Source organism: Podarcis muralis, chromosome 1 (assembly GCF_964188315.1).
Source record: "Podarcis muralis chromosome 1, rPodMur119.hap1.1, whole genome shotgun sequence".
NCBI lineage: Eukaryota > Metazoa > Chordata > Lepidosauria > Squamata > Lacertidae > Podarcis > Podarcis muralis.
Genome location: NC_135655.1, coordinates 102,607,932 through 102,635,624, shown reverse-complemented (window position 1 = coordinate 102,635,624; position 27,693 = coordinate 102,607,932). Strand labels below are relative to the sequence as shown.

The following is a 27,693-nucleotide window of genomic DNA, read 5'->3' as shown; positions in this document are numbered from 1 at the left end:
TGCCATTCCCATTTTACTTAGACAATGTAACAGGCATGCATGAACCAGGATAGTTGAAGCAGAAATTCCCTCCTCCACAAGTCCCCAAGATCCTGAAAACAGGGATGGATGAATCTGTCTAGTTTTGAGTTAACATTTTTCTTATCTTAAGTTCAGTTCACTTTTTGCATTCGTTTGCTTTAAAAATAAAAAAGAACAGCCTCAAAAAACTCACCAGCATTTCAATGTGCTTTCTCCCATTGTATGCATTTTGCCTAATATATACATTTTAGCAAATATCTGGTGCATTTAAAAATATTTTCACTCAGTTGTGCGTTTTATGCATACTTTTCCCCAATATACACGTTTTGCACACTAGTTTTTTTGTTGGAGAACTACATCACAAAATATGGAGAAGTACACATTTTACCTAAGGATAATCTTGCTTGGAAGCAAAAGCTTCTGAAATCAATGGGAATGACTTCTGTGTGAGTGAATGCACTGATGATCAAGGAACCAGTTAGAGGTTTCTTAATATTCCACTGTTTTGTAGTCTTTCTGTAGCAAATGACAATGTTGTTGTTTTTCTATGCTCAATCTTGTTGTCTTGGTTAAGATTTTATATAAAGAAGATATTGGAACAGGAACATCTATTGAAAAGACGCCCGAGATGCAGAGAATTAAACAAACCCAGGATGCAATAAGCACGGTACAAAACTCAGTGGATTGTTAACACTCTTACCTGTGCTGTTCCCAACTTATAAAACTTCATTTGCCTTACATGATCCTAACAGCAGTTCTGGAATAACTTGAAAAGTCAAGGTTTTTCGTAATTAATCAAAACATAATTTGCTAACTAGCTCTTCCATTCTACTTTTACTTTCCTATGTAAAATAGTATCCACATTTCGAAAACTCTAACTATTAACATTTTCTAATGTTCAACTAATGTTTATCATTTCATAAAATACTGAAACTAAATTCACATTTTGATCTTGTCCGAAATGTCGATGAGATACTCATGGTAGCAAATATAGTGACCACGTTTTAAAACTAACAATAATTTTAGAGAATTATTTCTGATATTTTTTGTTTTCTCTCTCTACTTCATCTCCCCCCAAACCCCAGTACGTATGGTAGGATTGCCAAAATTATTTTTCATTTGATTGTGTTCCGCACAATGTCTTACTTTCCTTTTTTGACATTTCGTTAAAAAAAGAGGTAAAAAATGTTTTTATTGAATGTTGTACATGTATTGTCACCCCATGCTGGATAGAACGGGAGGTGGATAGGAAGCACCGATATTACTCGTTTCAATTTTTTGAGGAAAATCTAGTTTATTCATTTCAGATTATCTGATAAACATTTGAATCCAGAACAGAATCCTGCTCCATTCACGACGAAATCCCACTGAAAAGCAATTGGACTTAAAAAGTAATATAGGTTGGTTTATGCCACTGGTTTCAATGGGACTTCACTGAATAAGGATGAGCTGTTTGGTTTCAATAGGTCTATAATGCATATTGGAGACTAATACACACACACACACACACACACACACACACACACACACACACACTGCACCCTAGCCCAGTGTCGTCTCTGAATAGGCAGAGGTTCCAGTTTGCAGAGGCTCATTCATCTGCTTCTGCGTTGGCCAGTGCCGTGTGTTTCAGTGCACATTACCTATTTCCTGTGTGAGGGAAAAACCCCACGGCATACAAAACCTATGGCCACAAGTCTAGGTTCCGGAATCTAGTGGGAATGAATCCAAATAAAGTTACTAGAGTTGAAACAATTTAGGCACACTCTCCTAAGCTGGACTGAAAATTTGATTGATATCAGCAGCCAGCACAATTGCAAGGGGCCCAATATTGACAGTGGCCATGGGAAGGTCTCATAACAGCATCCCAATAACAGTGTCCCATTGGGATGCAGCTGAGGAGATGCATGGCCACTCCAGGCTACTCTCTGAGGATTTGCCTGGCATTGTCAACACAAGGCAGTCGTAAAACAGGGCCAGGGGCTTAAAAAGGAGAAGCTCTGTGATGGATGCCATGATCAAAAATCTATTTTTTTCGGCCAGGTTGCACCTGAGCTGCAAAATACAATAATCTCATACTTGTTTACTGACGATTAAAATAGCTTTTAAAGCAAGGAACCTGGTGGGAAGCTTTAATCCTCCTGTTTCTACTACATTGGCAAGATTGTTGAGTCAAGGTGTCCATCCATGGCTCTTCCTCCGCTATCAAATTGGAGATTGGCTTTTATACACCGAATTTCAAATCTTTGCAAAAACTCGTTTTCCGCAGATGTGTCTGTTTCAACATGGGTGCATGCAATGCTTTCAGCTCCTACAATTGTGATTATATTCGCTTACTCTTGTTCTTTTTATGTGAAATGGATATCTGTTTCATGTACATAATGTAAGTCATTATTGTTTTGTCTTGTTTTCTGAACTGAATACCACTTTGTAGATTAAGTACAAGGATCACATTGGAAAAGGAACTCCCATTTCTGATCTTCCCGAAGTGAAACGTGTCAAGGAGGCACAGAAGCACATCAGCTCGGTAGTGGCTGATATTTTCTATGCTGATTTGTGTGTGCACTGGGCAGTAACAGTGTGCTGTTCACCTTACTAAACAGACATCTATTGCCCCTGCTAACATGCTATCATCAACTTCATCCTTAGTATGGCATTCCTCTAGTACTGTATTACTCGGGCTTTAACATCCATTAGCTTTAAGATTTACTCTCTGTGCACCTTGAGAGGAGAATATAGACCCATTTAATGCTGAGCATTTAATGCTGAGCATTGAGGGACGCGGGTGGCGCTGTGGGTAAAACCTCAGTGCCTAGGACTTGCCAATCGCATGGTCGGCGGTTCGAATCCCCACGGCGGGGTGCGCTCCCATTGCTCGGTCCCAGCGCCTGCCAACCTAGCAGTTCGAAAGCACCCCTAAGTGCAAGTAGATAAATAGGGACCGCTTACTAGCGGGAAGGTAAACGGTGTCTCTGTGTGCAGCTCTGGCTCGCCAGATGCAGCTGTGTCACGCTGGCCACATGACCCGGAAGTGTCTACGGACAGTGCTGGCTCCCGGCCTATAGAGTGAGATGAGCATGCAACCCTAGAGTCTGGCAAGACTGGCCCGTACGGGCAGGGGTACTTTTACCTTAATGCTGAGCAGACAGAAATGGACCAAGAGGATAAAATAGTAGTAGTAGTAGTAGTAATAATAATAGTAGTAGTAACTGACAAAATTATGACCCCCTGCTATACCCACCTACCTCCTGCCAACCTAGCAGTTCGAAAGCATGTCACAGTGCAAGTAGATAAATAGGTACCGCTCCTGCGGGAAGGTAAACAGCGTTTCTGTGTGCTGCTCTGTTCACCAGAAGCGGCTTAGTCATGCTGGCCACATGACCCGGAAGCTGTACGCCGGCTCCCTCAGCCAATAAAGTGAGATGAGTGCCGCAACCCCAGAGTTGGTCACGACTAGACCTAATGGTCAGGGGTCCCTTTACCTTTATACCCACCTACCTACTGGTCAGGGGAGTGCTCAGCGACATGTGGAACCTGGCTGTGGTGAAAGGCACTTTGTACATGTTCAGAGACACACTAGCCACAAGCCAACACAAAGTGTACTTAAGACCATTGTTGTGAATGGGCTTAATGATGTGTCAGATGGGATATCTGCTTCTTGAAGTCTGAGCACCTGTTGCTTCTCGAGTCTTGGGTCTGAAAATCCAAACAATTTATTCTTGCTCACTTAAGTGGGCCTCCTGCTTTATTCAAATCTTAATGGGCCATCCTCTGAATGGGTAGGATTTCATTTATTAGAACATGGGAATTCTGTCTAGCATCATTTGGCCACTTAAGTGATGGGTATCTTGAGTGTTTCAGTAGGAGAAGATGTAGTGACATTTATCAAGGTACCGGTTCCAACTGGTTCTTTCTCCTCTCTTTCCCGCTCTGCCTTCCCTTTTAGCCTGAGCTCTTCACCATACTAATTGTTTTCAAAATTCATTTCTGCATAATCAAGTTACAGGAAGGCAAACTAGTTACCCTTTTCTAACTACAAATTTACCTCTCTTGCTTTTGACATTTTGAACTGACTGAATGCCTTTTTGACTTAACCGTTTTGTTTTGTTTTTCCATTTGGGGAAGAGGGCACTTTTTAAAAGGAGTGAAATGCAGGACATTTTTTTAAAAAAAAACTGCCACGGACTTCAGTTTTGTTCTTTCTCTCTCAGTCTATCTCTTTTCTTTTTTTCTTTTTTAAATAAAACCAAAACAGGGCTTAAATCTCTCAGTCCTCAGATTTTGTTCTTAGATTTGGCCTCAAAGCAAAACTCACGACAAGGGTAATGGTGTAAGAACAAAAACAGATTTATCATTGGCTATTCAATACCAATATAACAAGTTTTATCAAGGAGGTTTCGAAATGCTTACGTCTCTCCAGCAGCAATAGCCCCAAACTTTTAAAAAGAACTACACCACACAAAAGAGAGATACCTGTAATTCCAGGTGATTGGCACTTTTTGCCCAGAGGCATCTAGAAGTGGAAACATGTGAACGGGGATGGCATTTTGTGGAGACACCTGTAATCAGGCAGTTTTATACTCCCAATGGGCAATGTCCAAATAACTATATGCAAAGTCAGTGTGTTAATTAACATTCTGCATTGCAGAATGGTTTTCAGCTACCTTTTTCTTACCTTTGTGGCTGTTTGTATTCTGCAGGTTTTGTACAAGGAGAATGCAGGGCAAGGAACCCCGATCCCACTTACTCCAGAGATAGAGAGAGTCAAACGCAATCAAGAACACATTAGCTCGGTATTTCTCCATGAAATCAAACCTACCATAACTCATCTTTTTCATTAAAAAAATAATAACAACATTCTAACTATCATCTTCTACATGCCATTTCCATGACTCATTCATTCTGATGTGCATTAACATCAATTTACAGTTTTATGCAGTTTTAAAAAAGAAATAAATAAAACAATGACAATAATACCTATGATCTTCAATAAGATTAACCCTGTGCTCCCTTTGCACACATTCACTTCTCTTAACGTACTTCTTCTGACTTTTTCTTTTCCATTCACATTTTAATGACTACTCTCCCTTATTCTCATCTTTCCTTTTTGATACTTGACTAAGCATGGGATTTAAACATGCGCCGTTAACTGCAAAGTACTAGCCAGTATTTTTGAGTGTCTTTTGTGGATACTTTATTGTACCTCACAGGTGTCCTACAAAGAAAACTTGGGGGCAGGAACGGCAACTTCTGTTACCCCAGAAATGGAGAGAGTCAAGCGTAATCAGGAGAACGTTAGCTCGGTATATCACAAAATATCTATAGATAAATCCCTTTAACCATCGCCACACTCTGATAAATATATTTTAATCCTTCCACAAGCTTTTGAATCCTTCTCATTTTAATAAAATCACTAAAATGTCAGTCTCTGAAGGAAAAAATTAAGGCACTAACTGTGACATACGTCTGCGGTGGGTTTTCTTTAGCTCTGTTTATTTTTCTTACTCTATTCACTCCCCCTCAAGTGGCAATATTATTTGTTTCAAAACAAATGATATTCAGAGTGGATTCAAGATATCCTTATAACAGGAAACATTTTCTAATAGCCTTTGGCATTTGTGTTGGTGCAGTGCAAACTTAGAATAAAACCGTAACCCCTCTCTTAAAAATAGAATAAAAAAATGTTATTTATGCTATTGTAGTCTTTCAGAACAAAACGGGTAGTTTTAGGGTGTGGAAATAACAATGCAGCTGTCTAAACTCAGTCACAAATTGTAATTTAATCCATGATAGGTGTTTTAAGTTATAATATGCAGTATTTTTCTCTGTGTGCATTTTTTGTTGTTTTTTTTTGTGATCTGTTTTTTAAACTTCATAAAGCAAACCAGAAAACTGGATTGCATTCTCTTTGCTGATGGTGTATCTTAAGATGTGCTCCTTAATTTTCATTTTTGTTTTTGACACTTCTTTGTCCCACAGGTGTTGTACAAAGAGCATTTAGGGACTGGAACCCCAACACCTATTACTCCAGAGATGGAGAGAGTCAAACGCAATCAAGAAAACTTTAGCTTGGTATTTTTGTTACAAAAATGCCCTATAACATCATTCCCAAATAAGATTAACCTTTCATGTTTTACATAATTAAACTTGATTTTAGTACCCTCTGACAATTTCCTCCCCTTTTTATAGCCTGATTTTTTGTCATTCTAGGTGGAAAAATATTACTGCATTTGAATAAACTTGGTCACAGATTGCAACTTTCTTCATGATAGGAAGTCAAAATATATAGCATTTCTTTCTCTATGTGATTTTTATTTTTTGATTTTCCCCCCCTGGCCTGTGTTTTAAACACCATAAGGCCAAACCGAAAATTAGATTGTGCTATCTTTGCTGATGGTGTATCTTGAGATAATTTTTTTGTTTTTGACACTTCTTTGTCACACAGGTGTTGTACAAAGAGAATTTAGGGAGTGGAACTCCAACACCTATTACTCCAGAGATGGAAAGAATCAAACGCAATCAAGAAAACTTTAGCTCGGTATTTTTGTTGCTAAAATGAGCTTTAACTTCATCCCCAAATATAATTAACCATCTTGAACCTTAACCCCTCCATAACATAGCTATCTTGATATGATTTCAATGATAGTATTTCTTTTTGAGTCCATGAATGGTGCTGAATTTGCTCCCAGCTCATACTGGCATTGTAAGCAAGAAAAGAAACCATATTGAACAAGGCCAATTTTTGCTCTATGCATTCCAACCAGATTTAAATAATATTGATCCTCTCCCAATTCCACATTAATATTTTTTAATCCTGCAAGAAAATTCTAATTAACAAAAATGTATTTTTTCACAATGTACACATTTCTAAACATATTCAGTCCCAAAATACATATTTTTTAAAAAATATGTTGAGAACCGTTTAGCAGAATTAGAAAAAGTGTGAAATATGAAAGTTATCTGCATGTTAGTCTGGGAGGTGTGACTCATGTTATACTGTATCAGAATTCACCAATATCTAATTTTTCAAGGATCCCATGAGCATAGGGATGGACCTCAAACATGGGGAGTGCAATGAATGGGTGCAATACATCTGCACCTTAACCTCCCAGCAGGATCCGTCTGCCCAGTGCTAGAAGAATTGAGAACAGGAAAACCAACTCACCTCACTTCGGAAACAAGAGAGTTGCATGCATTAAAGAAAACTACAGCTTGGTAGTTCAAATATGAAAGTTCCGTTTCAACACTTTAAAAATTAACTTTTAAATCTTTGTTCCAGGTTTGTTCTATTTCCATACATGCAATTGACTTCCGGGGGGGGGGGGGAAATCCATTTATCATCTCCAGTGTGCCCTCCAGCCACTGTTTGGTCTTCAATTCCCATCATTCCTGACTCTAGGCTGTGCTGGCTAGGGCTAATGGGACTTGAACTTCAGTGTAGGGCACCATGTTGGCAACTACTACTGATTGCCATTTCCCCCCCGCCTTCTTTTTTGGCGCACTTTTAAAAAAAGGAATCAATAATTTTGGATATTATTAACTGCTCTTCTCACTGTCCCAGCCCTATCTCTTTCTCTGTTTTGACCTTCTTGGTTTTGATTTTTTCTAAGTCACTGTTTGTTTCTGTGTGCTATTGTAAAAAGTATATGGTCTTTCTCCAGCTGGGTTGAACAAGTAGTGTGACACATTTTCAGCCAAAAATGCACTAGAAAAATCATTCTGCAGCTACCATTGTTGCATTCCTTCTGGAATAAGGCAATGGAAGCATTTGCATCTTATGAAATAATATTTATACTCAAATATTCACCGTTGAATCGGTCTTCTAAGCTTGCTGTTACACTATATTTCTGCCTGGGAAATCCATACATTGTGATATCTTTCTCAGTGGTTTCTTTGCTTCTCCCATGCCTTCCCTTGCATTATTTTGCCAAGGTGAAGAGAAACCTTATCCAGAACCACCGGCTGATCTCACCAACATGGCTCTCTGTAAGAAATGGCCAGACACATCCTATTATGAATCCCTAGCCTGCCCCACTGTGATGTGGCACACACAATATAGAAAGTGGAGATCTGCAAGAAGTAACGTTGCAAAACTCCCAGTGTAAATCAAAGCTTTATGGTTATTCATCCTCAGCCCAACAACCAAAACCCTCCACCTTGGTATCCCAATGAGTTCCTTGGGTACAATCCACCAATTAAGCATTTCTAAGTCCCACCGCCGTCAATAGTAGCATTAAACTCACTGAATCCCTCCTACTAAAATCAATGGGACTTAAAATTTGGCTAGATTCATACACATTGGGAATTACATGAATGCACTCATGTTTGATACGTAACAGGATGGGGGAAGCATGAAACCACAGGAAATTTATTGTGGAAATGGGACATCACCTACAGGCTCATACCCAGGAGATCTAAGACCATATTCCTCCCCCCTTTTTTGCAGATCAAAATTAACTGTTGTTTTCCTTCCTTATTTTTCTTATTTCTGCATTCCCCTTTGTCATCATGCAGGTGCTATACAAAGAAAGCCTAGGGGCAGGAATCTCAACTCCTGTCACGCCAGAGATTGAGAGAGTCAAACACAACCAAGAAATCATTAGCTCGGTACTTCTGGGAAAACAGTTATTTTTAAATCTGTTTTGTAATATGATTAACTCACCCCTGCTCTCCATCCCAGCTTCTTCCTGCAGATGGAGTTATATACCCCTATTGTGAAACCTCCTGCCTGTATTTATTTTCCACTGTGGGAGAATGACACATCCTGAGACTTTTTAACCCTTCTCTTCCTTTCTAGGTCTTATACTCACATTCCTCCCAAAACATAACAATCTGTTGTCTTTCCCACACCAGTTGTTTGGCATTCTATGCATATTATACTTGGATGCAAAAAATGCCCATTATTCAAAAGCATGATCATGTATTAAGACAATACTTTGTCCTTGTTTTCCCCAGACAAAAATAAGTGCTTATATGCATTGTTTTAAAACTGTAACCCAAAACACCCTGCAGAATAAATCACAACCAAATCAGAACTCTACCCCTCATGCTTCAATAACAAAAACATGGCAATTCATTTATTGCTGGTTTACTCGGCTGCTCTTCTGTCTCACAGGTGTTGTACAAAGAAAACGTAGGGAAAGCAACTCCGACCCCTGTCACTCCTGAGATGGAGAGAGTCAAACGCAATCAAGAACACATTAGCTCGGTATTCAAAAGAAGACAAGCAAAATACCCCACAAAGACCTGGATTCTAAAAAATAACATCCAATGTGTTAATGATCTATGCTTTCTAACAAAACAAAACAAAACTTCCTATTTACCACTTAGCATAAGAATTCTCCCCTTCAAACTCCCTCTGTGACCTAAGTTTTAACTCACTACTACTAGGACTTACTCCTTTTTATTTTTCAGCAAACATAGGATTTCCGTCTTTATTTTCTACCTTTCCAACTTCCTCATCCTACTAGATTGTTTTCTTACATGGGTCCTCTCTTTCAGATGACACTAAAATCAATGGCTAGCTTTACTGGAAGCCGGTGTGACCCCAGTGTTAACATTTACAAACTATTAATCTTGATATGCCGTCACTGGCACCTTATGATTTCTGGATACTCTTTTGTATCCCGTAGGTTTTGTACAAAGAGGAACTGGGGAAAGGTACCCCGACGCCTGTCACTCCTGAGATGGAGAGAGTCAAGCGCAATCAACAACACATTAGCTCGGTATTCAAAAGAAGAAAAAAGATCCGAATGGTTTACCATAACATTAGATGTGTTATAAAGATCCATGCTTCCTAATCAAATATAGCACCCAGTCTCACCTCTTGGCATAATCACCCTATCTTCTGAACTCTCTTTGCAACCTAAGCTTTAACACATAAGTACTAGGAGTTGGCTTAATTTCACGTTTGGTTTGTATTTATACCTTTCCAACTTTCTCATCCTACTAGATTCTTTCCCTTTATGGGTGTTGATTGATTGGTGTCTCTTCCAGATGACACGGAAATCAACAGCCAGCCAGCTTTCCTGGAAAGCTGGCATGATCCAATTATTAACATTACAAGCCAATAATGTTTGTTTGCAATCGGCCGTGATATGATTTCTGGATACTCTTTTGTATCCTGTAGGTTTTGTACAAAGAGGGATTGGGGAAAGGGACTCAGACACCTGTCACTCCTGAGATGGAAAGAGCCAAGCGCAATCAAGAGTTCATTAGCTCGGTACATTTTAAAAACAAATATACATATTTTAAATAACATCCTAACAAACTGTGGGAATTGTTTCCCCTCTAGTATCTAAAACTATACTTTCTTCCTTGAGTAAGATACTCCTATTTATTTAAACTACTTACATTTTACTCATAAAATACCGTAAATCTGATATTTGGTATTTAATAATCTGACCATAGAGGTGTTTTTTTATAACCTTGCAGTGGTGACTATAGGACTCTATCCAGACACTGTTAGACCATATGATTTCTGGTCCACATAACAAATTTCTTGATAAACAAATTTGTAATAATGAGAAAAATAATACTACAATCGCTAAATTATTTTGATTGAACATCCCATACACTTATGAACTGGTGGTTTCACAAGATGTCATAGGAAATCGCATGTAGGCAGGAACAGACAACAACATGATTGATGCTGTTACTTTCCAAATTGGTACATTGTTGATAATGGGATTTCAGAAAAAGGCCTTTAAAATAGTTCCCCCACCCTATCAATATAAATCTCCATAGAATTCAGCATTCAGAGGCCTCAGCATTCATGGGTTTTAGGACTCAAAAGTCAGGAACACCCTTCAGTAACGGAACAACCAACACCAGCATGAAAAACATGCTGCCCAAGTGGTCTTCCAACAGCACACTGAACAAAAAAAGCTTCATGTAGCTAATGAGAGACACAAGATACTTTGTAATTTGGTAGTTAAAACTAGGACAAGAAACTGGACCATGAGTTTATATGTGATGACTTCCCTGGGCACAGCTATTACACAGTGATGGATGTTGCCTACTGGATAGAATCCTGATCTCAAAATAATACATTCCTCTTTTAATTATTTTACCTGCTTAATTCACTGTTGTACATTCTTCTCCTTGGATTTTGCCTTTCACTTGTACCAGGACACATCAGTTTCTATTATGTGACTTTTTACACTGGTGTCTTTATAACTTTTTATTAAAAATTTTAATTGTTTTAGCAAAATGCCTACATTTGAAGTGCCGCCCCAGTTATTATACTTTTCCTTCAAACAATAGTCTTATTCACATTATATTTTTGTGATTTTTGGATACTTTTTACAATCTTTAGGTTTTGTATAAAGAAAATTTGGGGCAAGCAACCCCAGCACCTATCACTCCAGAGATGGAAAGAGTCAAACGCAATCAAGAAAACGTTAGCTTGGTATTGAATTTTTTAAAAAATACTTTTTTTAAAAAAAGTAACATCATCAGATATAACCTTGTCCTGCATCTATTTTATCTGAATCTTACCCATTTTCATATTCCTAAAGAAAACACTCCTTTTAATTTTTTTTAAATACTTTTTCTTTTTCCTTCCCTCCTTCTTGCTTTTTGCTTTATCCAATAACTTTTTAACCACTTTGTTTCTTGAATTCTTTACCCACCTATGCAGTGATGATGATTAAACAGTAACACAACTTAACACAATGGTTCTTCAACAATAATCTAATTCTTTGATTTCTGGACACTTTCTTGTATGCTGTAGGTGTTGTACAAAGAAAGCATGGGAAAAGGAACCCCGACATCTATCACTCCAGAGATGGAGAGAGCTAAACGCAATCAAGAAAACATTAGCTCGGTATTTTTCAGGAGAAAAAAACCCTTCAATGACCTAGAAAATATATAACTTCTTTTTAACACCTTAAAAAGTATAATACTTTCCCTACTCAATTTAAACACTTTATGCAACTATTAACTTTATTAATATTATAACTTTATTTTGACATTTAAAATACTAAAAATGTCACCTAAAATGTTTCTAATTGTTTCTTATTCCTAGTTATGTAGAATTTACATTGAAATATAGTTTAAGGATTTCTAAGCAACCACTGACCTCAAATAACAGTTGAATGGTCTCTAAACATTTTGTAACATCATGTGTTTACTGATGCTTTTAACCAAATGAAATGGTGTTTGTTCTGTGTTTTTTAAATCTTTCTTTAAAACAGCCGATAGTCTACATAAATACAAAGGTCCAAGATGGTGTCCCTAGCTCAGGGGGAGGGGCGTAGCAAATGCTTTGTTCCCAGGCCTACAGAGAGCAGCTTAATTAAATTGGCAAGTGCTCAGTATTTGCACATATATTCTGTGCACCAGCTCGTTTCAGAAATGTATTCAGCATACAAAACCCAGAGGCAGGTACCAAATGAATTCAAAGGAAAGGGGGAGCTCTGTTTGCATATTGCATACAAGTCTCTCCTTTTGTACTTAACTGATCTGAGAAGCCTACTTCAATCTTAAATGTTTTCACAGCAAGATTTACAAAGAGAGAGCCAGTTGTTGAGCCAGTTCAACAAGGACAGCATCAGAGCCGACACAACTGGCATGACCAAGAGGTGGTCAAAATTATAGCTTGCTTTCTTGTCCCTGTTCTCATCCAAAAGTTTGCACTGAAGGCTGAAGGACCTTTATTACTGTGTGTCCATTAGTACTTAATTGATGGCAACACTTGCATGCTGGTTTTGCAGGATCTAGCCAAATAAATGGTTATAGAGAAAATCAGCATAGGGTGGCAGAATCTTATTGGGGCGGGGTGGGTATTAGTACATTCTATTTAAGTTAATTGATGCTTAAGTTCTATGGGAAATAAAGCTGCTGGAGACAGCAGCACTAACCATTGCTTTTCTTCCATCTCCAAGGGTCCGTTTAGGGCCGTTCAGTCCCTCTGGCCAACCATCTCCTGGTCAAGAGCCTATATATGTAGGAGGGACAACTGGGGACAGATCTACACTTGCTTAAAATGTTAGAAATGTGTTACTAAAATGTGACACCAGAGGGTGCTACAAAGCAGCGAGCCACCGGCAAAGAAAAGCTACAATTACCGTATTTTTTGCTCTATAAGACTCACTTTTTCCTTCCTAAAAAGTAAGGGGAAATGTGTGTGCGTCTTATGGAGCGAATGCAGGCTGCACAGCTATCACAGAAGCCAGAACAGCAAGAGGGATCGCTGCTTTCACTGCACAGAGATTCCTCTTGCTGTTCTGGCTTTTGGGATTCAGAATATTTTTTTTCTTGTTTTCCTCCTTCAAAAACTAGGTGCGTCTTATGGTCTGGTGCGTCTTATAGAGCAAAAAATACGTTGAATGCTATAGAATGTTTTATTTTACGTTTAGAAGATCAGTCTAGATCCAGCCTGGGAAATAGCAGAGTTGATAACATTTTAATTCATATGATCTACTGCTGTGTCTCAAGACAGGGGGAAAAAATCAGGTGGTTTGTTTGGGGAATAGTTGGGGAGTTGCATTTTGAATAGAGAATGAATCTGTTTGCAAAGCCAGGAGGGCTCTGAAGAATGGACGAACTGACCACTATTTCTAACCAGATTATATATGTTTTTCTATATCAGCAACTGTTGCTATGACCAAGCAAAAGGTAGGGTGCGTGGAAAGGATGGACTCTTGACATCACTACCCACTCATTTGCTGGGGAGGCCACCTCCATACATTTCTGGCGAAATTTTGCTGTAACGTTCCAAGAGTCATTGTTGTCTATGCAACTTTTGATTGGATTGCTACCACGCACTCCACACTGGGCTGTCCTTGGTTACTTTTTAACAACTTCTGCTGGTAATCAATGCAGTGGAAGAAGAGATGCTTGATGGGAGTAGGACACCTAGAACCCATTCTTGTGCTTTATGGTCCGTTGTGTCCCTTTGTTTCTTTCTAGACACAATTCAAGGTGCTGGAAACAGCCCGAGACCCCCTTATCTTATATTCCTTAATGAGAGCATATCATCTGTGCTTTGAGTTGCCACAATAAGGGCAAGTAGAGGTGGTCTCTTGATGGCTGCCATGGGACTGTGGAAGTCTTCAGCCTGAGCATTTTCTAGAAGTGCTATAAAATAAGAATACCCTGGAATGAAGGCTTGCATCATTAAACTAGGGTTGCTTTCGAGTAACAGAGTATTGCTCACTTAGTTAACATTTTATTTTAGGAAGGACTCTGGGTCAGTGGTAGGCTAAGAGTACATGCTTCAAATGCAGAAGGTCCCAGGTGTAAGGGCTGGTATCCTTTGTTTAAAAGGAGATAGCAGGTGCTGTGAAAGACTTCCTTTGCTCGAGACCCTTGAGTCAGAGCAGGCAAGACTAGGCTGGAGAGACAAATAATGCAACCTGATTTAAGGCAGCTTTCTGTATTCTGTTATTTTAATGCTATTCTTTTGAGTGCTATGCTTCGCCTACAGTTCTTGGGGTGGGTTTGGAAACGGTGTAAATCAACAATGCTCTTACATTAGCCATAACCTTCTAAAGGCACAGAATTCATAGTTAGTAAAAAAAAACTGTGGCATAATCTTGTGATGAGCCCATCAATAGTGAACACATCATGTTTGCATCTGCCTTCAGCACTTCTTCATTCATGCCTCATTTCTTACGTCTACATAAAACCTCTCTTAAAATCTACTCTCTCACTGGCTGGGCCACATTTATTCACATCTTCTCATTTTGTTAGGTCCTCTACTCTGATAGTTTCCGGAAACAAGTACAAGGTAAAGCAGCCTTTGTCCTGGATACCCCTGAAATGAGACGTGTTCGGGAGACGCAGCGACACATTTCCACCGTAAGTATTTGCAGCCAAGAAAGTGGCTGCACAAGTAAAACCAGCCATGGTGACTTATTTAGCAGTGCTCAGTATGCCTTAAGATGAAAATGTTCCAGGCACAAATTTAATTAAAAGGTAAATGCAGAGTGGGACTGGGTGATATATTGTCCAAAAACTGCTTTGAAGCCGTTATTATGATATCAGTTTCATAATTTTTGACCTGGCAATATATTGCAAATCATGCTGTGTGCACACATGCTTTGCAAAAATAAACATTGGGGGGGGGGGATTTGAAGTCAGCCAATGCTTCTCTTGATTCCCGCAGCCTGTTAACTCTGCTGGCTCAGCTCTCCCTGCCTCCTGCAGGGAACAGCGAATCACAAGAGTAGGCACCAGCAAAAATCCCAATGCGGGGAAAACCATGAAGCCATCATCCTTATTTCAGACATCGTGGCATCTGTATATAGTGATGTTTAGCTGGTGACATATGATGATGCTGAAAACCAAATATCGCCTAGCCCTAATGCAGAGATCAGGTTTGCTGTCGCAGAAACTGCAAGAAATGGACATATCTGGTGAACACAGTGAAGTTTACTTGTACTTCTGAACTAGATAAGGAATTTATATTTCTGCTTGCCTTCTACAATTAATGGCATGTCCATTCCAGCTACCCATGTCTTACCTTGAAAATTCCAGGTGAAATACCATGAAGACTTTGAAAAGAGCAAAGGCAGCTTCACACCTGTAGTTACTGACCCCATAACAGAACGTGTCAAGAAGAACATGCAGGATTTCAGTGATATTAACTACAGGGGCATTCAGAGACGAGTTGTGGAAATGGAGCGAAAACGGATAGATCAAGATCAAGAAATGAATACAGGTACTTTGATTTTATGCTTTGCTTTTTCCCCTCTGTAAGTTAACTTTACATAATGGTCACAGCTGACAATATATGTAGAAAATTATTTATAGTGATGTGATTTCACACACACTCTTCTGCCTTGTTAAATTGATATTGAATACATGAGTCCTGAATCCTATGCTTGTAATTGTTCCCAGTTAACCAAATCTGCTTGGACAATTCACTTCTTCCTTACCTTACATATTTTCGAGGACAACACATACTAATTCATGAGAAAGTGCCTTATACTGAAGTGGTCCATTTGGCCTACTATCATCTACTCCAACCACTTATCTGTACAATTTACGGCTGCACTGTATTTGCACTCCATGTGGGGCTGGTCACCTCCTGCTATAAGTGGTGCACCAGGCACACATCCTACCTACCAGATACTGGAGAATGTACATGCAAATGATACATTCACCAACTGCACTAAGGGCTCTTCCCTAATGGTGCAACTTTTTTTGTTGGTGGTGGGTCAACATTGTTAAAATGTAAAAGAATAACATTCTTTCCCATTCATTAAGCATTCTGGTCAAGTCACATTTCAGCAGTGAGTTGCAAAGCATTTCCTAAATTAGTTTTTTGCTGTGTGAATTCCATTTTAAGACCTGTTGGATTCTGCAAATGTGTTTTCTTATACCTATGAAGTCAGAGGCGAAGGATACAACTAAAATACCCCACCCACCTGTCTTCTGCAGATCTTCGTGTGTGGCGTACTAACCCTGGATCAGTCTTTGACTATGACCCAGCAGAAGACAACATTCAATCTAGAAGCTTACACTTGATTACTGGTACGTTTTGCATCCTGTAACATTATGCAAATGGCTGTGGATGGATACAAGCCTTTATCCCTAGTTTTAATGCTTTAAACACTCCACAATGTAACTTTCCATTTTGATTTTTAGTTAATTTTGCCTTTGACCAAGTACGCTCCTCCTCAAGACATCACTGTAAATTTATTCATCTTTCTTGCCTAGTTCAAGCCCAGCGACGTAGCCGAGAGCAATCCCGCTCTGCCAGTGCACTGAGCCTCAGTGCTGGAGATGAAAAATCTGAGCATTCAGAGGCTGCCGATCAGCACATGTCCTATTACAGCAATGGAGGCTTCTTTACCACAACTACATCAGGTACAAGTGACTCAAGACTGCACTCGTCTTGCAGGGATACCTTTTCAGGTTGTGTGTACTGCTATTTCAAGGCGGTGGGGGAAGGGGGCAAGGTTCAAAGCCTTGCCTTTTAATAATATTAACAATTAAATTGTAAAAACAAAAAAACATTAAGAGCATCCATTATGGTTACTTTTCCGTATGTTTCATAAGGACCAAAGACAAAAAGGCTTTGCAGGAAACAATTCTGTCCCTCTTCCCCCAGTGACATAACAACAAATTTGAATATTTATTAAGTTGGGGCTTCTTGCAAATCATACAGGAGATCATACAGGAGCATGGTGTGAAGGTGGCCAGGTTGGGAGAGACGGAATAAATGATGCAGTAATGTTTCGAAACTCAGGTGAATTTGGGTAGTGTGATTATAATGGACAGGCAGCACTAACAAATCAGAATTGCCAAAAATTGCAGTAGCTATTCAATGCAAGCTGCTATATACTATTAGAGATGGCCAGGGAGACACTTTGTCCTAAAGAGCTTTATTTGTCTTTCAGATAATAGTTCTAAGTCCTTTTGGGCTATTTTTCTGTGCAGAAAATAGCAAGCGTTGGACAAGCCGGGGGGGGGGGGAGATTTAGCACACTGGTAGAATACAGTTCTGTACACCAATATTCTTGTGGTTTTTTTTAAAGTAGAACTATTTATCTAAAATGACACAGCCACATCATCTTTGCTGATTTACATCTGCTGTCACCATTCCCTCATAAAATGCAACCAAGCCCCATTTAAGTTTTATTAAAACACAGCGAAATTATTGAAGAGAATCAAAGCTTCCAGCTGGTTTCTCATTATTCAATTTTTTCATTTCCCTTTCCAGTGGACTACAAACACGCTAAAACTGTAGAGCTGCCACAACAACGGTCATCTTCTGTTGCTACCCAGCAGACAACAGTCTCTTCCATCCCCTCTCATCCATCTACTGCAGGGGTAAGGAAAATAAATTATCATATGGCAAGAGTAACAAGTACAAAGAAATAGATTTCTGAATTGTGTCCCTGTGTTGCATTGGGGAGAAAAACCTACCGTATTTTTCGCTCTATAGGACGCACCTTGTTTTCAGGGGGGGAAATCAAGGGGGGGGGAAATGACCCCCCCCCGCAGCTCTGGGAGCAGTGGACAGGCTGCACGCAGCCTGTGTGCTACTCCAAGACCTTCTCCCTGCTTTTGCGGGAGGTGGCGGAATTCCCCCACCTCCCGCAAAAGCCCACAGGAGCCCCGCGTGACTCCTGCGGGCTTTTCGACCAGGAGGGAGAAGGGACCGACTCTGCCAGTCAGTCCCTTCTCCCTCCTTGGGGAAAAGCCCCCAAGAGCCACTCGCTCTTTAAAGGGTGTGCGGCTCCTGCGGGCTTTTCTAGGAGGTGGGGGAATCCCCCCCCTCGTAGAAAAGCCAGCAGAAGCCGCGGAGCCCCTTTAAAGAGCGCGAGGCTTTTGCGGGAGGTGGGGGAATTCCCCCATCTCCCGCAAAAGCCCAAAGGAGGGTTGGAGAGTAACGGGAAGGCGTCGCGCGCCTTCCTGCTGCCCCCCATCCTCTGGGGCTGGCGATGGGGGAAGCGCTGCTTTCCCCCGCCAGCCTCAAAGAGCAGACTCTCCTGGCTTCAGCGGAAGCAACGCGAAGCCTCCGGAGCGCAGGCTTCGGAGGCTTCGCATTGCTTCCGCTGAAGCCAAGGAGTCTGCATTCGCCCCATAAGACGCACACACATTTCCCCTTCATTTTTGGAGGGGAAAAAGCGCGTCTTATAGGGCGAAAAATACGGTACATGTCTAAATTAATGATCAGCATTGTTATCTTGAATGTACATTTACTGATAGAAGAGAATAATAGTCTTATTTCTAAACACTCCTTTTCTTCCTCTAAAAATTATTTAATATTTATATAATCTTTTATACCAACAAAGCTGAGCTCAAAGCAACTCACAATAATATTTTTTTTAATGACCAGCATTTCTACCACTATAATCATAACAGTTCAGTAAATTATTGCAATTTAATGCAAACTGAAGGTATTTTAAATGGTTTAGCCCAACATACTGCATGTATGGTGGCAATCTAAGAGCATTTATTCTTCTTTTAAAATGACCACCACAGAAGACGTATCGCGCCATGTATGACTATACTGCAGCAGATGCTGATGAAGTCTCCTTCAAAGATGGTGATGCAATCGTCAATGTCCAGGCCATTGATGAAGGCTGGATGTATGGGACTGTGCAAAGAACAGGCAAAACAGGCATGCTTCCAGCTAACTATGTAGAAGCTGTTTAAGCCAAAATGGAGGCAATATTCCATGAGACATTTTGACAAGGTAAATAAAAAGGCACCTCACAAAATGGCTGCCTGCTATAATCCTTAAACACTTTCTCAGGTGCCTTATTATTTTCCCGTTGATATATGATATATGCATTGCCTTTTACACAACAAACATTCTCTCATTCTAGTCATCACAGAACCAGTGGGAAATACCAACATGGCAGCCTCCATTCACTACCTTGATTAAATGGACTTGTGTATTCAAACATTATCTAAAAGAGAATTGTTTGGCTCTCAGTTCCACTGTATTGTCAACCTCTTTGTTTGGAATCAAGCTCATAGTCCAAACTAATCTTATTTTTTAATGAAACATCTAATCTGTGTTGGTTTTAATGCTTTTCTTATCAAGAGATGTTGTGTTCTCCTGTGATATTATAAAAATAGCCAAATGTATTTATTTCTGTTTCAAGTAAGCAATTATGTAAAGCTAACATCTCAAACCAGCCAAACTATATGTAGGAAAGCCCCTCCTCTTGTCTGCTTACGGAACGCTGGTGCATGCCTTATTCAGCTGAGTGTTCTTTGGTCCTGGTACTGTGATTCCCTCTTCAAGTGGTGACTAATAAATTTCACAGCTCTGCAAATTTAGTTATGTGCTTAATTTATCCTGGGGGGTGGGGAGAAATAGAACATTGGATACTGAATTCCAAATGGATGTAACAGACTCTTGCTATTCATCTGATGTCATTGAGAGGAAAGGAACCTTAACTGAAACCATTCATCAACTGATGTGTGCCTTGCAAATGTATCGCCCAGGACGATAGAGGACCAGAGTGCAATGGTGGTTTCACCCACAATATACCACTGGAGTTGATGCAACTCATTCCTTCCTCAGTGCAGCAGAGGGAGAAACAAGCTGCATTAGCCCCAGCCCTGCAACGCACCAGGGTCCCACCGAGGTGGTTTGGGGCCGATGCAGCTTGTTCCTCCCCCTGCTTTTCAGCACTGTGCTGTATCACCAGCCAAACATCACACTACAGTGATACATTGCAATGTTGAAAAGCTTATCACCCAGTGAAGGGGAAAATATTTACTAACACACACCCTCCTCCCAAGAGCCAGGAGAAGCCTGCTGTAGGATTCCCCCAAACACCTTAGGGCTAACATACCTTAGCACTGTCTCTCGCAACTGTGGTGATGAATGGTTTGACTAGCTCCTACAGAAATACCTCCTTCTGGGATGAGAATCTTTCACCTGAAGAAATCTGAGAAATGCAGCTGCAAGGTAAGAGTAGCCACCACAGAAGGGCGGGAGTGAAATGTGGCCCATAGCACACTCTCAAAACTGTGACTCCTTATTAAGCAGTTTCCCATCCCTTGGGAGTTCAACAAAGCCCCTACCAGCTCTACCAACATAGTACATAACCTGCCTCTTCTGCAATACATCCTCTCTTATCTTCATCTGCATCTATATAGATGGAATTCATTACATTAAAAACTCTAAGCTACTACAAAGTTTCCTTGATTTTGTATCTTAGCAGAAGGAATGTCTCTTTAATCATTAATATTTTTCTGAGTAAAACACTTAATAAATGGCTCAAATCAACTTACAGACACAAATTAAATACTAAAATGAATTAAACAATAAATACCTAAATAATACACACAAAAGAAATTGATTACTGCAACAAAGCATTTTCCCTTCAGACCTCTTTCATATGGAAATATACAATGAAACAAAGACTCAATTGCCACCAGTTATCAGCTGAGAACTCTACTCAGATTGAAACCTGTTTGTATCTAATGTAGATTTGGGGGGGGACGGGGACAGGCTAATTCTGGGTGTAGCTCACTGCCAGCATGACAGAGTGATTAAATGCTAGTAGCAATACATACTAACCTCATAAGTACTGGTATCTGAAAGCTCAGCACTGAATTCAGTCAGAATAAAATATCTGTACATTGCCTTAAATCATATCATGATGTTGATCAATCTACACCCACATACCAAACTGCAAAGTTCTGGGTAGACATATAAGCATATATTTCAAAGAAAAATATTTAGAGTGCCCTCTTGCAACACGATGCCCTCCCAGAGTTTTAGGCCCAATTCCCATCAACCCCAGCCAGCAAAACAGCATGAAGAGGCCAGACACTATGTAACCTAAAACTAGCCCAATGAAGGACAAGCACTAAAAGACATTAAATAATAGGACCATGCAAGACCTCAAGTGGGAGGAGGGTATCTCTCGAAGCTCTACTTAAATTCCCTTTTCAAAGCCCATTTCAACAGCCTTAGATGAAAAAGGAACTGCCAGATCCATTAAATCAAGACACAATTAAAACCAAGTTCTATTCAAAATACAATTCTAAATAAGAGTTCATTGTTTTATTCATATATACATATATATTTATTTCCAAATAAGTGAAACAGATCCCATTGCTACTTCTCCAGAACGGCAAACTGTGTGCTTTATACAAACACCATTTTCCCCATCCAATGTTTTAACAAATCTCAGATCATAATTATTAATGTCTAGAATTGCTATTATCTACACATAATGTACAGTTATTTATGTCTAATTGACATGACTCAGAGTGGGACAAGTATAACTCTGATAAATATAAAAATTCTGTAGCACATGAGATTTGAGCTTGAAAATACTGCATCAGAATTTCATACCGATATACATTTTTCTCCTTTTTGCATAATAAGTGCATGCAAAAATAGAACTGTGAAATGGTAGGAAAATTGTTTGGAAATACTTTTTTTTTTTTGAAGCACTAATTAAGTACAGTACATCTTCATATGAAGACAGACTATAGAGCCACTGTTTTCCAAAACACCAGTAGCAAAAAAGTTGGCATCACTTTTGGTAAATCACTCAGCATCTCAAGATTCATTCCACATAGTGAACTTTGTTGTTGTTTTTAGATATAGGAATAAAATATAAATCTGCATTCAAAAATATAGTTAAAATACTCAGCAAGTTGATTTTTTTTTGTGGGAAACTGTGTGCAACAGCAATAAAAACACTTGAATAGTGAATGTACCAAACTTACTTATTAAGATATACAGACTGATGCCATACCTGCCTTGAGTGACGAAGATCTCTTATTCTTCTGGGATGTTTTTAAGTGAGTGTTCAGCTCAAATAAAAATAAAGGGATTTTAAAAACAAAAATGTCTCACTATGAAGTCTTCTTTCCTGAGAGATAAGTACAGATGATTAAACAGTGCTTTCCCGGGTTGGTGACTTCCAACGAGCCTGCAGGTTTTTCATAATACAGTTTGTCATGCTATGTAGTTTCTCTTGCATTTCAAAGAGTTCACTCACTGAATAGTTGAGAAGATTTTCAGAAGTAAACTGTGGAGCAAGTATATCAATCTGGGCAAAAAGGTCTGTAGTTGATTGCTCATCTGCAGTGGAGGAAACTGGCTCGCTCAAGTCTAGGAAGAAAGAAAGTTCACACATACAGAGATTTCCTATTTAGAATCAAACTAGAGCCTTACTCAAATTCAACCAGTCCACAATTCTTATTTGTGGAATTACATACCATACTAACTACAGCCCTAATGGGTAGGCAATGCTAGAATGGTGTGTAACAGCCTTAATCATACAGGAGAAATTGCTTGCCCTTTTTGGACCAGCTGTGGAATGACAGCAATCACACTGCTACAGGCAATGTAGACAATGGATTTAACCCGGGAAGCAAACATACCCAGTCTGCATTCCAGTTCAGGCATCAAAGCTGCACAATGGCAATCAATATTTACCTGTTTCCATTTTATCTTCATTTGTGGAACAGGACTTCTCATCAATGCCATTCACTGGCTTTTCTACATCATCCAGGCCAGCATTTTCTTCAAATCCACGAGATCGTACCTGCACATTTGGGAGAGGGGGAAAGAGATTTTATTGCAATATATTTCAATTGTAAGCAAAATTGAATACAGATGAGAAATATAATTTATAGCTAATTAATAGCACTCCTTCTTCAACAGGAGGAGGGGGTGTCTGGTGGCCATGAGTACCAGGAAAGCTGCTGAAGTTCTGAATCAGTGTCTGGAACCAGTAATGGGTTGGATGGCTGCTAACTGTTAAAAAGAATTAATCCAGACAAAGAAGTGGTGTTTCTGCTCAGGAGAGATAAGATACTCTGCATGAGTATTATTCTCTGGTCTTGCAATTCATAGGTGCTTGCGGATCCAGCATTGTGTCCAGCAATGTTGTAAGTCAAGCAGAATGTATTGTGTGGAGCAAAGTATTTTAGAATACACTATATCTCTTTCTTTGTATAATACCATATCCCTTTTATATCTGCCATCTTTGTTACCACCCATGTTGTCTTTAATTTCCCAGTTACGTATTTTGGAATGCTACTGCAGTTCACAGTTTGTTTTAGCTGCTCTTACTCACCCTGAGTATTGCATATGCAACATAAAGGTGGGATAGATTTTTTTGTACAAAAAAAATAAAAGCAGGACTACCTTGCAACTATAAGCTTACATTTTAAAAAACGTAGCTGTACATTTTGGAGAGGAACCCCCAAATGACTAAACAAAAACCTACATTCATTGAGTTCCAGGACATTTGAAAGATTGAGGGCAGTTGAGTCCAGTTCAAGATTTTTAAATTAAGGAAGGGGAATAAGTGGGACATTGGTCTGCTGAAGTGTGACAGCTTTAGCATGGAGAGGGAAGGGAAGCAGGTAAGGGAAATGTGTTCCACAAGGTGTTTTATTACCTCCCATCCCCATGCTATGTGGGGTTTTTTTCATAAAGGTGAGGAAGCTGACACCTTGCTCCTTTTACACTCTCTATAATCTTTCCTCTTTCTGTTGCATAGCAGTAAAGTCCTCAAGTACTGGATCCTGGAAGTCAACTCTATACCAGAGCCTAAGTGCTCTATAATACAGTGATTTCAGGAGGATAGAAAACAAGAGAAGAATATATATCTTTGTAGATATTATTCCATTTCCCAACAAATGCAAAACAAGAAGAGCAGTAGCAACAGAGCAGTCTTCCCTTTCACCTGCTAAATTCAAACAAGGCTCAAAGTTCCATACTGGTAAAGCCCTGGACAGAAGCACTCCTGTTATGAATAGTGGATACATGGCAACATCTTGTTTTGTGATCCGACTTGTTCTTACTTTTTATTTTAATTTCAAATAGTAGTGATGATGATGATGATGATTTAAATCTGTATACTGCCCTATACCCGTAGATCTCAGAGAAGTTCACAACATAAAACTGCAATATAAACAATACAAAATAGTGCCTCTTGGACTAAGTGTTCCGCAAAAAAGATTTCTGATACAAAAACAAGCCCACATTTCAGATTTTACTTATTTTATTATAATGCAAAGAAACTAACCTGTTGGTCATGGTATCCTTTAAGAGCTCTTTTAACATTGGATACTTTGGGAGAACGAATGGGAAGAGTTTTGATCTCAGCTGATGTCAGAGAACTCAAGTCACCTACAGTCCTGATGTTCTTTGCTCGAATGAGTTGTCCTAATCCCCTTGCCCTAAGCCAAATAAAAGGGAGAAGTGTTAGTCCCCCCACCTCTTCTTACATAACATTCTATGGACAAGGTAAGAAAGACAACCACATTAAAATGCTAATCTTTGAAAGACAAAAGGACTCTCTTCAAAAATCATTTTTCTACTTTAACACACGATTTCTACAATTAAGTTACCCAATATCTATTCTATGTATATGCAACTCTTCTACTTTCAAAGTGTATGCATAAATCCTTTATTCAGGAGCTGGGGTGGCTGTGTGGGGAATCTGCTGGAAGAAAGGTGGGACAGGCACTTGAGCCCCACCCCCAATTTCTCTGCATGCAACAGCTCTACTTCTGAAATTTGTATGTCAAGAAACACTGTGTGAAGGAAGACATTTTCTGGTGAGAATAAGGAAGACATTTGGTTTGTCACTCCATCAACAGGAGACAGGGCCAGCTTGAAGCTTAACTTCTCTGCTAGGGAGGAGGTCCCAATCTCCCAGACCAAACTGGAACTTCCTCCAGCTATGCACACCAAAGTTTAAAAAACAACCCACCTATCATGCTTGGCGGGTGGCCAGATTAAAAAAAACCTCTTTAGCAAAGTGAGATCAAACAAAGCATTGGAACTTCCTAGGAATCCCTAGCTCCCGTCCTTGTATCATTCATAAGAATGAGTCGACATCATGAGGTGCTGGAAGCATTCGCTTCCAATCTTGCAGTGGATGACCACTGCTTATCTTCAAAGGCCCTTTTCAGCTGCAGTGGTTGCTATGAGGAAGAGAAGGAAGTTTGCGCCCAGGACTGCCCTACCTCATCCGCATGTCTTCCAAATTCCTAACCAGGATGAGTGTCTGGTAGGCCAGAGTGGGATGGGATCAAGGAAACAAAACATAACACAAAAAGCAGAGAACAGCATTGTATTGGTAGCTCTAAGTGAGCAGCGCAGAGCCTTAAACAGCTCAGCAACACAATACCTTAAAGACTGCTTCTCCTTGTATAAACCGACCCAGATCCTGAAATCATCTGAGGCCCTTCTTCACATGCCCCCTCCGCGAGAGGCCCGGAGGGTGGCAACATGAGAATGGGCCTTTTCAGCAATGGCTTGTTTATCAAATGCTCTCTCCAGAGATGCTTGCTTGGCACATCCATTACATATCTTTAGGCACTGGACAAAAACATTCCTCTTCTCCTAGGCCTTTGGGTTATACAATCTATGCCCTTTTAAACAGTGCACACAGTGGGAGGTGTTTTTGTTGTTGTTACTATGTTATGTACCGTATTTTTCCATGTATAAGATGCCCCCATGTATAAGACTACATTTTAAACCCAAAATTAAGAAATTAAGTTGTTTAGCTTTTAGGGGGGTAGGGGAGGTCACTTCCACCAATCGCTCACCCACCTGCCTGCCACTGCCGATCACACACCTCGCCACAGCCACCAATTATCTGCCCGCTCACCACCACCAAAAGCCCACCCGCCCACTTGCCGCAGCCGCCAATCGCCTGCCCAATTGCTGCAGCTACAGCCAATCGCCAGGCCTTGCCGCAGCCACCAATCACCTGCCCAATTGCCGCTGCAAATCTCCTGCTTGCTGCTGCCATTAATTACACGTCCCCCTCTGCATTCACTATTCACATATAAGACACTCAATTTCCCCCTGATTATTTTTTTTTAGCAAAAAGCATCTTCTTATACACGGAAAAATAAGGTATTTTTCTGCTTTTATATTGCAAATATCCTTGGATGAAAGGAGGTATAGAAATTAATTAATTAAAATAATTGCACCCTGAAGATACCCTTTCCTTCCCCCATACCCCCCAAGTAGTCTTCTTTGTCAATAATACTTCAACATTTGACACAGGAATCTTTCCCAGTGACTTCCTACTTACCAAATATTTGACGTAATCTGAGGCAAAATTGTGTCGACAGGCGCTTTACAGCCCACTAATGCAGGATATATGCATTCTGTAGGACTTGGTAGTGGCTCCTTGACCATTTCTGTGATCTTAAATAATACAGAAAATTATTAATTTGGCTAAGTTTAAAAGCTGAATACAGGAGAAAATGGAGAAGATATACATAAAGCCGAAGCAAATCTTACTAAACACTTCTTTGAGCTCTTATATTTATGGCTACGAGATCCTGGGGACAGAGATCCTTTGGTTGGAGTAGTAATAAGCTGGATAGGAAAAGAGGAAAAAAGCTCTCTCAGGATCATAGGAATTACCTAACACCTTATGACTAGTCTTATTAAAATCATTTGCCTAAAATGGGACAAAAGCTAGTTCAAAGGAATGGATCATACTACTATCGACAACCATTACTTCTTCAGTAAACTAAATTAGTGAACCACATTTAAGAAAATGGCATGTTACCTTGCCATTTTTACTTCCCTGAATGTAGAGCCGAAAATAATCATATAATCATGTACACAAGTGGGTGGTTCCCCACCACCAGCAGATGTCACATCACATACTGCTCTGGAAGGTCCACTGGCCTACAGGAGTGGTTTCTGGTGGGGCGCAAACAGCTAAATTAGGATGGACGGAGGAGCAGAAAAGGCTTTCTACTTGTGCACAGAGATCTCCAAATCCAAGCCTCAACTCTTTTGTATGGTTATAAGCAGCTTAGTTTATTGCAATGTTCTTCAATGTCGCAGAGATCATTCTCTCAGTAAAAATAAAATAAGAGAATTCCAGATATTACCTTGGCTTGGTGGTTAGGTGAAGATTTAATACTTCGGAAAGACTGAGAACCATTAGAAGAATGGGTTCTAACCACAGGACTTCGCCTGTCAATGTCATCTGCCAATTCTTCCTGGTAGATCGGATTGGCAAAGGAAACTCGTCGGCTCTGTTCATAGAAATTCAATGGATTTTTAAGAACAAGGTCTTATACAATAAAGATATGCCAAAGCCACAAAGTGTTGACTGATTTTCAAGGGAAATTGATTTTTTTCTGCAAAGTAGTTAGCATTCATATATTTTCAAAACAAGACTGACAAACATGATATAGAAAGAAGCATTAAGTCAGTACAGCTGATTTAGACCCATACAA

General features: G+C 39.8%; 2 protein-coding genes across 50 annotated transcripts in view; one reads left to right on the top strand and one right to left on the bottom strand.

Moving 5' to 3' along the window:
- NEB (nebulin) overlaps positions 1 to 19,770 on the top strand; it is a 159,335-nt gene extending 139,565 nt beyond the window's left edge. For 11 of the 47 annotated variants that reach the window (XM_077936143.1, XM_077936200.1, XM_077936195.1 and 8 more), the window contains 18 exons: positions 596 to 688; positions 2,456 to 2,548; positions 4,722 to 4,814; positions 5,232 to 5,324; positions 6,001 to 6,093; positions 6,467 to 6,559; positions 8,536 to 8,628; positions 9,137 to 9,229; positions 9,654 to 9,746; positions 10,151 to 10,243; positions 11,339 to 11,431; positions 11,756 to 11,848; positions 14,719 to 14,826; positions 15,505 to 15,688; positions 16,411 to 16,503; positions 16,690 to 16,839; positions 17,696 to 17,805; positions 18,964 to 19,770. In XM_077936143.1, the coding sequence (XP_077792269.1) occupies positions 596 to 688; positions 2,456 to 2,548; positions 4,722 to 4,814; positions 5,232 to 5,324; positions 6,001 to 6,093; positions 6,467 to 6,559; positions 8,536 to 8,628; positions 9,137 to 9,229; positions 9,654 to 9,746; positions 10,151 to 10,243; positions 11,339 to 11,431; positions 11,756 to 11,848; positions 14,719 to 14,826; positions 15,505 to 15,688; positions 16,411 to 16,503; positions 16,690 to 16,839; positions 17,696 to 17,805; positions 18,964 to 19,137 (1,935 nt within the window). In that variant the 3' untranslated portion in view covers positions 19,138 to 19,770. The remainder of the gene's footprint in view (positions 1 to 595; positions 689 to 2,455; positions 2,549 to 4,721; positions 4,815 to 5,231; positions 5,325 to 6,000; positions 6,094 to 6,466; positions 6,560 to 8,535; positions 8,629 to 9,136; positions 9,230 to 9,653; positions 9,747 to 10,150; positions 10,244 to 11,338; positions 11,432 to 11,755; positions 11,849 to 14,718; positions 14,827 to 15,504; positions 15,689 to 16,410; positions 16,504 to 16,689; positions 16,840 to 17,695; positions 17,806 to 18,963) is intronic. The other 36 variants (XM_077936101.1, XM_077936054.1, XM_077936113.1 and 33 more) reach the window with 33 other exon arrangements.
- Positions 19,771 to 21,484: 1,714 nt separating this feature from the next.
- Positions 21,485 to 27,693, bottom strand: part of RIF1 (replication timing regulatory factor 1) — a 41,283-nt gene continuing 35,074 nt past the window's right edge. For 2 of the 3 annotated variants that reach the window (XM_077936208.1, XM_077936219.1), the window contains 6 exons: positions 27,343 to 27,489; positions 26,738 to 26,815; positions 26,526 to 26,641; positions 24,501 to 24,654; positions 22,901 to 23,009; positions 21,485 to 22,573 (listed from right to left, as the gene is read on the bottom strand). In XM_077936208.1, coding sequence (XP_077792334.1) covers positions 22,353 to 22,573; positions 22,901 to 23,009; positions 24,501 to 24,654; positions 26,526 to 26,641; positions 26,738 to 26,815; positions 27,343 to 27,489 — 825 coding nt within the window. In that variant the 3' untranslated portion in view covers positions 21,485 to 22,352. The remainder of the gene's footprint in view (positions 22,574 to 22,900; positions 23,010 to 24,500; positions 24,655 to 26,525; positions 26,642 to 26,737; positions 26,816 to 27,342; positions 27,490 to 27,693) is intronic. The other variant, XM_077936214.1, reaches the window with a different exon arrangement.